This window comes from Amblyomma maculatum, chromosome 1 (genome assembly GCF_055883805.1).
Source record: "Amblyomma maculatum isolate TAMU_Amacu chromosome 1, ASM5588380v1, whole genome shotgun sequence".
Taxonomy (NCBI): Eukaryota; Metazoa; Arthropoda; class Arachnida; order Ixodida; family Ixodidae; genus Amblyomma; species Amblyomma maculatum.
In genome coordinates this window covers 374499659-374514934 of record NC_139344.1, presented here as the reverse complement: position 1 = coordinate 374514934, position 15276 = coordinate 374499659, and the positions used below count along the sequence as shown (strand labels likewise).

The following is a 15276-nucleotide window of genomic DNA, read 5'->3' as shown; positions in this document are numbered from 1 at the left end:
GTAACTACTGCGCCACCCCGGCGGGACATTTTTATGTTTATGTTTTGAAGAGTGCAGTCTTGAAAGTGGAATAATTTGCAAGTAAAAAAGATCACTCTAGGCTGATTAGAAGTTGAGTACGTTTTTAGAAGGTGTGAGATGGTCAAATTTTATTACATTTGGTAAAGGGTACTGTATCATCTAGCGACCGTATTAGTTCGTGTGTATGGTACCTACCATGGTTTTGCTTTCCCTGCGTTATCAGCGATGTGACGTAATTTCACAGCTGTAATTTACTTTAGTTAAGGGCCAGGTTTTTCTTCTTCATCTCTGTCTGATAGAATGATGCCTGAACATAATTATACAGACTAGCAACTGGGACCAAGGTCAGGTTCGCAAATATTGTCCTCCTGCGTTCGTCACAGTCAGCATGTAAAGGTATGCGCACGGATATTTTGTGTAATGTGTATATTGGTAATGTTAGCAGCGGTTGTTGTGCCTTAAAGTAGGAATAGCTTAGTGGAAAAAAGAATTGTAAACAATAGTTTTTGTGTTTTTCAACAAGACAAATTTCAAGCGCGATAAAGTCAAACGGCAAGACCTCTTTTTTAGCTAGTCATATGAACTCCTCACTTTTAACACCCTTTCGCTTTTGTATGCGATTATGTACACGAATATTTTGTACCTCAATTCTCTTTGGATCATATATATTTACATGCCCTTCTTCGACATGGAATCATCACAACATTGCTTGTTTTCTGGTAATAATATCGGAAGATGACGAATGTAGTTAAATTAAGCAGTCGAAGCCAGTAATAAAACTTTTCAAACTATTAATCGAATGTATGCAGTACGCCGTGTAAGAGTAACCATATTTAGTGTTCTGCAGAAACCAGCCAGTCGAAAAACGACAGCTAATTCCAAATGAAAAAAGTTTCCAATTGTGTTTGCTCTTTTACTTGGACGAGTGGGCACTAATTGGCGTTTGGTCCAAATTTCATATGGTACCAACGGCTGTGAGGGAAAACAACTGGAAATTTTGCAATGGAGTCAACTGCTTCTATTTCGGCAGCACTGGCTTTTATCTATAACGCCGCAATGTTTTTTTCGAACATGTCATGGATACGTGGAATGCGCTGAAGTCGGGAAAACGTCTGTTCCATTAAAATAGAGTATGTCCCAGTTAATACAAGCTCGTTCCAGATAAAAAGCGGTACAGAGACGCGACATAAGTGTAGCGTTCCACATAGAGCATCCTGATAGCGTCTGGTTCCAGATAAATCATCTGGAAGAAGTGATTTGTCTGGAACGTATGTGGAAACGCCGGCATTTATGTGGAACTGAAATTAGGAGTGTAGGATAAACGTTCGCGTCCTGAGAGGAAAACCTTCGAACCCGCTTAATTTCGTAGCTGTAAAAAAGACACGTACCTGCTATCCATTAACGAGGAATATTCAATCGTTGCAGACTTCAACGGAGCCGAGCCACAGACATCATCTCTGCGCGTGCGAGCGTAAGTCTCTAGTGCTTGAACGATGTGAACATGGCACTACAGGGCCCCAAATAAAAGAGGGAAATGATGTGTGCCCCCTACAAGCCTAATCTTTAAAAAGATTTTTACCCTACTTTCTTGGTTCAAGTATATTCATATGACTTGCTTGCATGTCCTGCACTCGACCATGCTCACTTATAAGCTCATTTTGATTATTTGTGGCTATATACGTTCAAGGTGCCTATACATACCTTGCAGCCTTACGATGGCAGCGCGGCCAGCGTTCATTGCCGGTGCCGCCTACACCGCCATATTTGGGAACATCGCAAGCTTTAGCACCATGCCCGTGCGGAACGCGGTTTTCGTCACCCTCGACTGGTAACTGGATGAAACCTTCTCTTAACAGCGGGGCCACGCAATAGTTTCCTCGTAATTATTTAAAAATCCAGCGGTTTGGTTTTATAATCCACTTTTATTGCTAGGTAGTCAGCAAAATCGTTAAACGCAAACTTTTGACGAGGAAGCATTGCTTGCCTTATGCTTCTTGTGAGCAGTAAGTGTGACTAGAAAAGTCATCCGCATTGACACTTGACAAAAAAGACATGTCACCGTCATTAGTCAATAGAACTAGCATGCGAGAAGATCACCCTCCTTGGTCCAGGCACGAAAGTACGGTTCTATCACCGTAGCAAGTCACGCCGCGTGTAAAACTGCAACAGTAATACTGCAAATAAGCAGACCTAATTGCGTCCTTGGAATTTTTGCTAAACGTCGGAAGCTTACACGGTCTCTTGTAAACATATGCGTGTGTAGCTACATTTCACAATTCCTTCCCATTTAAACGGTGTCCCAGAAAGCTGTGCTTTGAAGAGCACTGGGTTGTATACGCACCCCTAGCGGTCTGAAGCAAGCAAACAAATATATGAAGCCGACTTCTGTGGTCTCGGGCGATGCATAACTTCTCGATACCCCCAGCCATGACGAAGACTGCCTGGTGAACTGGTGGAGCTGGTTTTCCGTTTCATTGCCCGTGGCTCTGGTCTGCTGCATCGTGTGCTGGACTTCAATCTACTGTTCCATACTCGTCAGATGGTGAGCCCTTGCTTCTATATTATCCATGGTTCCAAAAAATTAATTGTAATTGCGCAGATTGGAAGCTGGGAAACCATTACCCGATCTTTATGCGGGCCAGTGACCCTAAAGCTTTCAAGCTGCATGCCATGCTTTGTGAACATTTACGAGGAAGAAAAGTGGCAGAACTGCAAATCCACTGAATATAGAAGAGATTAATTCCGCACATAATTACTCAATAAATAGCACTTACTCACTACTTCAGCCGAAGCTTGTATTTGCGGCATTGGGTCGGCGTCTTTCTGCAGCTGCTGCTGCTTTCCTTGTATTTTTCAGGGGCTTTCTACAGGTTAACGTTTGACCCCTCCAGTGGACGCACGTGCGTGCTCTAAAGGCATCCACGAACAGCAAGAAGCCATCTAACTAAGCATCATTACATTATCGTTAATTGCGTATGCACCGGGGATCCGCAGCACGAGAAGTCTCGCAATATTTTGCAAAAGCTCACTACGCTGTACCTACGCTTTATCCGAGTACCACTCGTATTCTTTTTTTTTTTTTTTCTGTTACCTAAAACATCTGCTGCTCCTTGGTAATTTATCGAACGTTTTTTTTGCGGCGATATTCCGAACTCATTGCGAAGTTTCTATTAGTAATCCATAGAAAATAATTGTTTTCATCAAACCTTCCGAATAGCCACGCCGCGGTGGTGCAGAGGTGAGGGCGCTCGACTCTTATAGTCAAGGATGTGGGATCGAATCCCGGTTGCGGCGGCCGCTCTTCAATAGAGGCAGAAAGCAAGACACCCGTGTTCTGTGCGATGTCAGGGCGCGTCGAAAAACTCCAGGTGGTCGAAATTTCCGGAGCACTCCACTACGACGTCTCTTATAGCCCGAGTCTGTTTGGGGCTTAAAATCCCGCAAACTAGACCAAACCAAAACTTCCGAAGGAATGGAAGAGCGCTCAATTTGTCTTCGTCCTTAAAAAACTCGAATGATCATTTATACTAGATTACGTCTGATTTTTTTAACTTCTATATGTTGTATGGTGTTGGAACACATTATTGCAGAACATATGAATACTTTTCTTGAAGAACACTAATTGATAGTGGCACACGTAGTTAGAATAGTACATACCTTGGCTAATGCACTAGATATTAGTGGTCAAACAGACGCCATATTGCTGCATTTCTGCAAAGAATTTGATAAAGAACATAAGGAAAAACGTAATCAATCACTAAAATATTATTAATCTTCTGAACATTGTAGCATGATGGATTGTAGAATAATTAAGCAATTTAATACATTTCGTTTCAGTTGATGGGTGCAGCTCCAGTTGTCTCCTAGCCCCGTGTGTTGTTCTCTAACGAATTGTCTTTGAGGACTTTGCTTTTTCGGCTCTATGTACGAGATATTTTTAAAGTGGTTGCCCCAGCAACACATGTACGATTTGTTTGTGCTGATCGGTGCGCGCTATGTTGTCAAATTATGCATACTGGGAATCAAAATGAACTTGACCTGAGTCTGACAAATGTGCTTCATGCAGCGCAGTGAGTTCGTTTTCTTTGCTAGCACTTAAAAGAACACTTTCGTTCCAAATAGCACATAAAACGAATCCATTAAATTATGTGTATATTCTTGGCTGGCCACTAAAGCAAGTTAATAGGCACAAGTATCTAGGTGTAACAATAATAGCGATCTTTCCTGGAATTTTCACATAGATAACAATGTTTTTTCGTGTTTAGAAACCTATGTATTCTGTCACATGAAACTATTGACATATAACGCGTACATAAGGCCAAAGCGCGAATATGAATCTGTAGTCTGGGATCCATTTAGAAAACACAACGTTAATAAAATCAGAGTTCAGAGAATAGCTGGTCGGTAAACTTTGAAACAGTTTAAAATCGCAAATTTCCCCAATGAGCTAGCGGCGAATAATATTGAATCAATTTAAACGCGCAAAACATCTTCTTGACTTTAAAGCATGCATTCTTTTTTGAACTGTAAGTTAGCTTTGAACCCTTCTCAGTGCTTAACCCCTGTCTTCACCCAACAAACACGACATAATCCCATTCATTTACTAATACTGGTTTTGCGAAAGCTGACTTATTATTATTTTAGTTTTTCAACGGACAATACCCGATTGGAATAATGTTATGGCGTTGTCTCAGTTTAGTAACACTGGTTAGTAACAAAACCAGTATTAGTAAATGAATGGGATTATGTCGTGTTTGTTGGGTGAAGGCAGGGGTTAAGCACTGAGAAGGGTTCAAAGCTAACTTACAGTTAAAAAAAGAATGCGTTTTCCGCATTTTCACACTCTTATATGCATATGCTTATCCTGTTTCTACAATGACAAGGGTATCCAGTATGTATAAATAAATTTTGAAGAAGTATATGGACCCCTTCGCTGGACACTGATGAAGAAGAAGCAGTTGGTTGGTTGGGGTCTTTGGGTTATTCTCGGGGGGGGGGGGGGGGGGGGGAGGATACCGGACACGGGTTATGCCGGTCTTAATTCGCGGCGGCACTCTTGGTGTCCGGGGGGAAGGGGAGATGGGATGTTGGGAGGGGAGGGGGGGTCATCATCGTCGTGGAGTCGCTCTCGTCGTCCTTGTCATCGGCTTCGTCGCCAGCGCTGTGGCCAGCAGGTCAGCAGGCCCGGTGGTGGACTACGAATTGCCATCGCGCAGATCGTGTTGGTCTTGATCGCCCCTCTCCCTCGCCGACCTCGACGCCGACCTCGACGCCGGCCTCCACGTCCTTCTTGTAGATTTAGTGGAGGTGCCGGGGTATTAAATAATATATATTTAGCTCCTCAAGTGGACCACCCAGGGAATTTCACAAATTTAGATAAATCGTCAACTATAGAGGCAGCAGTGATTATATACAGGTGCATGAATAAGAAAACGCGTTCGCCGTTGACTGCGCTAAGCGAATCGGGTGTTATAACGAAGTAGAAAAAACCAGTGGTACTAATTTTGGAACTTTTAATGCACACTTATGAGTTAAGGTCTAGAGATTAGCCCTATATAAGTATTAACCTTTAAAAAATTCCTTGAGCACGTTCAGCCATCACATGATCGATGAAGGCTTGAAAACAATTACGTGAAAATATATTTAAAACTGATATGTAAGCGGCGCTGCGTCTTCCAGCAACCTCCTGCTTTCTTTTCTCTCCAGTGACGACGAAATGGACGAGCAAACGCACGTAGACTTGTCCAGGAGCGCTCGGATGCGTCACCGGAACATGAGGAGGCACACGTGAGTTTGCTGGTTTGTTATTCCTTTCCACGTTACAAAGTATAATGCATGGAACTGAAATTTGCGGGGTTCGCGAAGCCCTTGCTTTCTACTGGCTTGTGGGGATCCCTGTCGCTTCCAGTGCGTACAGCTCACAGCATCCTGGATGGTGGGTACATTTAGGGAGCCTTGAGCCATGCATGCGATGGTATTCGCGCGATGTTGCCTTTTTGTAATATGCCCACTTCGGTTACGTTGAAGAAGGCCAGGTCGACACGTGTCCCCAGATTTTACAGGCTCGCGCCAACCGCCGCGCACTATCCATTAGCCCGAGCCTCCCAATATTTGGGCTTGTGCCAACCAGGGTTTCCTTTGCAGAATCTGCATTTGAGTAATGCAAAAGCACGGATGCTGCTGTTGGTTGCTTCTGGTTGCTTCTAGTTGCTGAATTCACTTCTTATTTACTCATTTTAGTCTTTGGTACTTTCAAATTGCGCGCCAAGCCATTCCTATGCCGTGTTTCAGCAATACTTTCCGTTGCGTGACGTCATATCCTTGACGTCACATTAATTCACTTCCTGTTTAGCCATTTTAGTCTTTGGTACTTTCACTTCCACCTTCCTCCCTTCCTGTACGGTGCGGTTCAGGTTTCCACAGAACAAGTGTGACAGATATTGCGCCTTACCTTTCCTGTGAACCAGTTCTTCTAATTATTTACCTAAGTAACTTATTGGCTTAATTATTTTTTTCGACACAGCATTACGTCACCCTCTATCGGTTCTCAATTGCTCACAACTGCTGCGGACACGTTCTGCGGACAGAAATCTGTGAACATAGCGAAGTAATGCTTTCGCATTAAAAAAATAGCAACATAGCTAGGATACCAGCCACACAGTTGCCCTGACAAGAAATGAGTGAGTCGGGCAGCAATACTGCTGGCCGAAGCCAATAACGGTGAAAGCCACAGCACAAGTGCCACATGTTCTGTAATGCTGACGCTCCCTCAAATTTAATAGGAAACCGTCACAGAGGTGCCTTCGCACGCATGCAGGGCCCTGGAGGTCCCACCTCTGGCCATCACCGTGCTGACGCTGAGCGTAGCGCCCGGGTCCCTATGGCGGCGCAGCTGGTCGCATCGCGTTCTCAACTGGCGCTCTCTCAGCTCGCGCATGCCGTGGAGCATCATCCTCATGCTGGGCTCAGTGATGGCGCTCTCCAGGACAGTAGAGGTACAACACTTCTGCTTTAGCCGCAGTAAATCCGGGGCTGTTGTTTATAGAAGTTCATTACCCGCATTTATTTTTTGTTTTGTTTTTGAATCCATGTGGTTTACGGTCATTATTTTTCAGTGACGTAGTTGCGGCCGGCTTTCAAACGTAAGTTGGAAGCGACCGGACCAGTAACTCATTGCTAACTGCACCTCAGGATTGGTATGGCGCAGCGAGTGGCTCATTTGTGCTTGTGCTGAGTGCAAAGAAGGACTGGCTATGTTGTGGTATATGTGATTAGGCCGTCACGCTGACGGTGCCTCGTATGAAATAAAACAATGTGCACCCATTTCAAGTGGATCCTTAATATATGGCATCCGATTACTGTGGAACAGTGGATGCAAATCATGGTCCACACAGGCAGCGAGGCTATTCAGATGGTGTAGTTATTTTTCTCGAGCTAGGTATTCTTAATTTAAAAGCCATGTTGCAGCCATTTTTCCAACAAAAGCTTTGATATGCATTGTAAAAAGAGCCATAAGTGCATTTATTTCACCTCAATCGCACGTATATCTGAAAATAAAGCATTGGTGTGAGTGAACGTGACTATCTGCAAATGTTAAAGAGGGGTCGAATAGTCACATTGTTATGTCATCGGAAGAAAGCTAGGTGGCTTTAAAGGGGATGAGAATCACTTCTCCAATCAAGTTCCTCTGTTAAGGATCTGTGAGTTATCGCAAAATCAATGAGTTTTTATGCCGGCCTCTCACACCACGTATTGGTATGAATATCGATCACAGCCTGTCCCATTACCTCCACATTGCAATTTTTCTCAGCAATGGTAAAATCATCTTTTTGTGACCTTGACGATTAGACACCATCGTAAAGTTAAACGAAACAAGAAAATTGCTTCTCCAACGAAGTTTCTGTTTTTGAGACCTTTGTGTAAGCACGAACTCAAAGAACTTTTATGCTCTTGTCATCCAACGTGTTGGTTTGAATTCGATTGCAGATTATAAATTAACAGGGCACTCGTTTTACAAGTGCATTAGTGACATAACATAGCCTAAATGTTACTACATAGTTTTCGCTTCATGCTTTACTCTATATTAGGTCTGTTTTAGTGATGATCACAGATGGCCGTCACCTCACTCTAAATACAACTTGACATTCGAACACTGCAATGAATGTACTATCACTTCTACTTCTACTGAATTAATGTTTTTATCGCATTTCGTACAACATGTTTTTCCGTTGCCTATCCCATCATGTAGCACTGAGCACAACACTAACATCTGCTTTTCTTTGCTTGATAAGACTGATTAAGAGACCTGCTGCCGATGATAGCTCCTCAGCATCAGTGCATCTACACGACAGGTGAACGTTTGAAATATACCGCCAAATTAGAGCTGAACGTTCTGAAGGGGCTGCAGAGGCGCTTCTGTGAATTCCCAAGAAAATCAGATCTTAACAAACGGTTAACCTATCTGGCTTTGTATCCTTTCATTTAGGGTCTCTCTACTGCTTAGTGCTCATAGGGTATTTTAACATTAACAGACCCCCGCTACAGAGGAGTGGCTATTGCACTTGTACAGCTTAAACTCGCGGTATGTAATCCTATAGTTCCTGCGGAAACATTTTGGTGCTAGTGAACTCGAACACACCAGTCTGGCAAACAGCGTAGCTGCACGTTTCAGAACATAAACATAATCTTCAGGACCCAAGGCATTATATACCGTACCATAACCTCAACAGAAATGTGAGCAGTGAAGTTGGTTCTCAAGTTTCCGTGATTGCGCTCTGTGATGGCTTAGGACTATCGCCTGGTGGAGCAGGGTCTGGCCAAGCTGGACGACCAATTCTGGGCACAACGGTCCTCTAAGTCCAGCCAGTTCATCTCGGTCAGCGTGGCCGCCGTCCTGTCGGAGCTGCTGGTCGGCGAATCCGTCGTTCGATCCATGGCGAGCAGAGTGGTCCGCGTGGTAAGCTTCACTGTTTTACTCGATTTCGGGCTCGTTAAATAAAAGCTGAACGTAGCGCTCATGCCACGTACAGTCTTTGCCAAAAGTGTAGGGTCTGCTTCTGAGCCGCTTCGTGAGGCTTATAAGGGAGTAATTACACACTGACATCCACCCAAGCGCAGCCATACGACAACAAAGGAAAGCTATACAGCTTTTCTCAGAGCTTCATAGTTAAAGAAAAAATCACAAGGGTTCAACGTTGCTGAACCAAAATTGAGCGAAAGCATTAGCTGCGGGTGACCGAGCGTTCTTTTTCTTCTCTTTTTCTTCTTCCTCAGCCCACATATAAAGCGCCGCTTTAACCAACCCATATGAACATGCATTAGTGGCCTATAGGGGTAACGTGAATGACAGGGTCCTAGCAGGCTCATTCTGACATAACCATCCCATGTGAAACGAGAGACCCACGTTGGTAGCTCCTGCCAGCCCGTGAGTCATGTGGGGTGTGATGCCACAGCGTCACGTGGGTAAGACGTAACTGCGGCCGGGTTACGCGATGGCTTGAAAGCGCGAGTAGGATTGCTTTCGCAATAAAATTCGTCCTGGTCCAGGGACCAGGAATCTACTCCATCTTGGGGTTTTCTCATAAATATTCGTAAGCCTTGTAATTCATTTCCAGTGTTCCGAATCTATTGATGGCAGAGAGATTATTGTCCTACCCTCTCAATCGGGAAGGACTTCCCTTAAGGTAAAATTAGCGTCACTACATGGCTCAAAAGCATACCTTTTGGACTCTACACTTTTGGCAAAGGCTGTCAGAAGCTTCCGACTGGCAGAAGCTTCCGACTTTTGCTCACGACTTTACATGCAGTTCAACGCAGTTGAATTTAACACGCACACTTTGCGTACTGTTGTCGTGGACGAATCGAAGGAGACCATTATAGACGTTGTATCACAAGTTCTGATGCGACAGTGTCAACCACAACAGCAGTCGTACATTGTTCACATATATATAACGTAACAGCATCATACATCAGGGGTCCCAAACTCGTACTGCTATGCGAGCCGCGTCGAGAAAATTTCACCTTCGGAGCGCCAGGGGCCAAAGGATGGCAAATATAACAATGCAAACGAAATTACAATCATTAAGAAAATAGGCAAATAAATATCTATTATGTAAAAATAAAACGTGCCGTTCCCAGACCGCATTCTGCCATTCTTAGTGAAAAAGAATAGCGGCTCGTACTCCTCTCTGCATAAATTCCGCATGGTCACTATACCAAGATGGCATAGAGAGAGCTAAGGAAATGGTACAACGGTCAATATCACAGTGACTTGCCTTATGAAATGTCGATTAATAGATAATAGTGAGGCTGCTTCGGTGCCTCGTTTTAGAAGGCAGCTGTTACGTTTCTCCACCGAGAAGTGGGACAGCTGACGCGGCCACCGCATAGCAACAGGCAGAACCGCGAGCGGATCGGCCATTTCGACGCCGTTCATCGGCCGCGCAACGCTTCCTCCCGCGGGCAAGACTCGACGTGTTCCTGCCACGTGCCAAATGTGTGTGCGTGCGTGTGTGTGGGCAAACGCCGGCCAAGCCTGGAGCTCGTGAGAGAGGGCGCCGTCCTCGCCCGTCTGCAGGAGGTGGAGGAGATGAGGTCGGACCATCTGCGATTGAGTCATTCGTCGTGAACCAACATGTTTGGCTCTCCCTTTCCTGTGAGGGTTTACCCTTTCCCTGTGAACGGGAAAACCTATTTAAAGCAGCGGCCGACTCCGCTGGGACAGAGACTACTTTGACGTGCCGTTGTTACGACGCTAGACACTACGCTACCCCGGCACTCGCGACCCAAATGTAACACAGCCGACGTCCTTTGAAGGTTCACGCAGATTAACGGCCACCAGTGCCTCTTTTTATTTCTGAAAAAAAAAAAAAAAACACACACACACATAGTCTTGAGACAAACCCTTTAGGTTGGTTTTAGCTAGTAAACATATGGCGAAGGGGACTCGTGAAGGTGGCACGTACTTCCAAGACGAAGACCGACATATTTGGCGCCAGCGGGCCGCACCACAGAAGTCCTCAGGCTGCGGGTTTGAGACCCCTGGTTTACGTTTACAGGAAGCGGAAATGCTCTGCCATCCGCCAGGAAGCTTGCAATCGAACTATAGAATTAAAACCGAAGAGATCACTTTACCACGACATATGAAACAACATATGGGATACGCAGCTCCAGCGTTTCTTTGTCGCTGAGATATGCGAGGCTATCGGGCCAAAATGAAGAAAGATGTAAATCCCAGGGTTTTCCTAGAAACTTCCTTTTCCGGTATTACTTGATGGCTACTTGCTGAATATTGCACGAAAAAAAGTAATATATCTTCAACTCCAACTGCTACGCAGGGTGACATTAAGTGCAAGCGATATTTCAAAGCAGCGGAACGAAAGAGGTCTGTGTTTTCTGTGAATTACGCAGGCCGTGATGACTGAAACCCCTGTATCGTTCTATGTGGTCCCGGTTAGCCTGGCAGCGTCTATCAACGTCGTGCTGCCGGTGTCCCTTCCACTGCTCGTCATGCGGGAGTACACCCGCGCCAATAGCGCCCAGATGGTGAGGATCCACCGAGATCAGAATAGCAGGAGTGTTGCCTTTCGCCGCGGTGAACCTGTTGCATTTCTTTTGCACCGCTCCCGGTCGCTTTTCGATGGAGGCGAAAAGCAAGGCACCCATGTGCTGTGCGATATCAGCGCACGTTACGAGCCCAGGTGCATGGTCGAAATTTGCGGAGTCCTCCACTACGGCGTCTCTCATAGCCTCAGTCGCTTCGGGGCGTTAAGCCCCACAAATAAAACCAAACATTTTGCACTAAAACGACGTCTGTGTTATGTTCGCATGGAGATCAAAGCTAGGCGTTATATTGATTCATAGCAGAGCTAGACACACGAGCATCCTCGTTTTGCTGGAGCAAAAAAAAACAAAAAAAAAAAAAAACACAAGCCTGTCTGCGTTACATGGCTATCTGACCGTGCCGTCTTCTAGGGAATTAAGCGGTTAAAGAGGCACTGGTTAAAAAAGAAGTTGGTAGGACCTACGCTGAATATAGATGAATCGTTTTAAAGCGGAAATTCTGCCAATGCTTATCTTTCTCCCCCCCGTTTTAATCAGCGTATACAGCCAGCATTTGTTACGGTGTAGGGCTGAATGCAGAATGTCTGATCAGTTTGCCCAAGCAATGGAGAATGAACTCTTGGCCTGCTCTTTTTCGACTGAAGTGATCTTGGGGCCACCCGAAGCCGCACCTTACTGTTCAAAATAGGGTAATCTCTAGTACTTTCATTTATCTTTATTGGAGGTAGCACGATTTTATTCGTAGCGTTTACAATGTTTACATTTGCCCCTAAAACCGCTGACAACGCCCAAATTTTCACGAAACCTGATTCTACAACGTTGTTTCTTTCACAGGTGACGTACGGCGTCTTGATCAAGTGCGTAGCCGTGGCGGCCGTATTCATCTCCATGAACAGCATCGGCCTTACCGTTTTCCAGGCCGAAGATCTGCAGAAGTCGCAAGCCATGAGCGCCCTTATACAATGCCACGGACAGGACAGCGCAGGCTTATGACGCCGCCTAGGTGTTACTTGCATTGTTTATTTCCTCCATATTGTTTTACATCATTTTTCGTAGCATGAGACTGATCTTTTTGCGTTCGAATATGTGAACTCTCAGTGAGGTGACAGATATTTTATCCTTGACCAAGTTTCATTGCAGTTTCCTGATCTATGTATAGTCGTTGCAATGCCTTCTTGCAAAAATGTGCAACGTTATTTTGCGTGTGTGTGTGTGTGTGTGTGTGTGTGTGTGTGTGTGTGTGTGTGTGTGTGTGTGTGTGTGTGTGTGTGTGTGTGTGTGTGTGTGTGTGTGTGTGTGTGTGTGTGTGTGTGTGTGTGTGTGTGTGTGTGTGTGTGTGTGTGTGTGTGTGTGTGTGTGTGTGTGTGTGTGTGTGTGTGTGTGTGTGTGTGTGTGTGTGTGTGTGTGTGTGTGTGTGTGTGTGTGTGTGTGTGTGTGTGTGTGTGTGTGTGTGTGTGTGTGTGTGTGTGTGTGTGTGTGTGCGCGTGCGTGTGTGCGCGTGTTCGCACCTGTATAGCTGCAGACTGCTTCTTTGTTTGACAGTTTCTATCACTTAGGTTCGACGCTTCCCGGCGCTATTTTATTCTTTTTAATTCTTAATCTGCGCCATATGTGTCATGACGGACATTGCAAACACAACTGGAGACCTTTCGCATTGAGCTTTGTGAATTGTGCGCTGATAAGTGTTGTCTGTGTTGTGGACGGCTATCAGTTACCGCGCACAAACTGTTTTGCACCCCATGCGCACAGGAAGTTGCAGCGCATAACACTGGCTACTGTTATGCGCTTTTCGGAGCGCTTTTTGCAGGCAGCGTATCGGAATACGTTTGTTTCCTGTGCAAGAACTATAGCGGTGAATCTGCCGGTGCTACGCACTGGTTTTCATAACCAGTGCTACAAGAACTGTCCTTACAAAATTTTAAAATGCCTGTGTGGATGTCTACTCATCAGTGGTAATGGTGCCTCGGCGATGATAACTGTCAAACCAGTTTCTGCGCTCGCAGATGACACTGATGACTCGTCAGCGCTCGGATATTCTTTGCGTTGAGAGGCCACAATCGCGTCATGAAATTCCAAAAAGCGTCGCACGCTCTGCGGAACCGAATTCGTTGATGTTCATGCGGTGTTAATTTGCGCGAGAACCAAGGTGTCAAAATTAGGAGCGTTATCCCTACAGCAAATTTACTGCCAACGAAGCGACACCTAATTCTGGATGCTGCAATACCCGAAGGGTGGTAGCCTTCATTCGGCTGTTCCTAGTCCGCGCCGCTTGCTGAAGCAATCATGGAAGCATAAATTGCGTCATTTTCTATGAATTGGTCATCAGAGGTTGTCGAAATCGAACCAGAACGACGGGAAAGACTTTTCGAACTCCTTATCCAAATATCTCATCAATAAACGCGTATTATGCTGCCGGACAAGCGACCACAGAGTCACAATGTCCCTAACTATCAGATCTAGCTTACCACAAAGTATTATACAAAATTGCCCTCGTTTTCTTTTAAAAGTGTTCACGCGCCGTCCTCGCTGCTTACCTTAGCAAGGACCTGAGTGCGCTTGGCGAGTGCTGGCTGTCCGCATTCGGAATCAGGTGAGCTACGATCGTCCCCTTTGGCGACCACAGGTCCACTGCCCGGAGTTCCCCTCCGTAAGCAACATAGCGTGGGCCTGCGAGCATCCTCCGAATATTCTCAAATGTTCATTTTGCTCAAATGAGTCCTGGGTAGCTTCACTGCTAAGCTGGGTGACCTACATCTCCCAGTGAAGAGTCAATGCACTTAGCACCAGGGCCCTGAACCAAGGGAGCCTATATATTTTGCCAATTTTTCTCTTTATCTGAATAAATATTTTAGTCTCCCTCCCTCACTGGACTCTCTTTGTCTGGCTTTATGCATGCATGTCTAGTCATATAAGGTGTCTTAGCTAAATGTAACTACAAAAAGACTGACTGCTCAGGTGCCCTAATCCAGTGAAATCAATTGAAGGGTTAATGCAGAATTTCTGGATTGTAATGAAAAACTGTTAGCTTCGATGTTTGCACCGAGGTAGATCTTACGCAGCTTTATTTATGGACCTTGAAGAGAATACTATCACGTGACTGCTGTTGCTGTACGCACACCAAGCCAAGACCCTTGGTAGAGGTCCCTTAAGGAAAGGCCCTGGGTGCCGTCACTCAATAAATTGGGACGTTGGGCCAAAAGACACCCCCTTTCGAAATACCCACTCTATAAGGTCTAAGCACCACCCGCAGCACCATAAATCAGTGGCGCACGTGGTAGGGCCGAAAATTAAAAGGCGCTACTCTTGGCGTCAAACGAAGCATACCGCTCTCTAGTCAGACCAGTTCTCGAGTATGCCTCACTAGTTTGGGACCCGTGTTGTAATAAGGATATTATCAAACTAGAGCACATCCGGCGTCTTTAAGCCAGATTTATTTTTTCTGATTACTGTTCAACATCTTCGGTCTCTAACATGCTGAGTCAGATTAAGCTAGAACCCCTTAAAGTACACCGTCAGGTCTCTAGGCTGAAATTATTTCACATGCTGTATAACAATGTCTGGTTTGTCACGTGATACCTATATTTTTGCTGCACCCCAGAGATCTAGTAGACTGCACCACTCCAAAGCACTAAGCCCATATTTCGCCAGGACCAAACTTTACCAGAATTCATACTTCCTCCTCGCAACACATCA

The 15276-nt window shown here is 45.3% G+C and overlaps 1 protein-coding gene across 1 annotated transcript; it reads left to right on the top strand.

Annotated features, from left to right (window-relative positions):
- Positions 1-1736: 1736 nt before the first annotated feature.
- On the top strand, positions 1737-12576 carry LOC146208275 (uncharacterized). Its single transcript, XM_084578276.1, has 8 exons — positions 1737-1849; positions 2447-2563; positions 5728-5808; positions 5849-5956; positions 6839-7016; positions 8810-8977; positions 11431-11565; positions 12418-12576. Exons 1-8 carry the CDS (start codon positions 1737-1739, stop codon positions 12574-12576), a joined length of 1059 nt encoding a protein of 352 aa, XP_084434402.1.
- The last annotated feature ends 2700 nt before the right edge of the window (positions 12577-15276 follow it).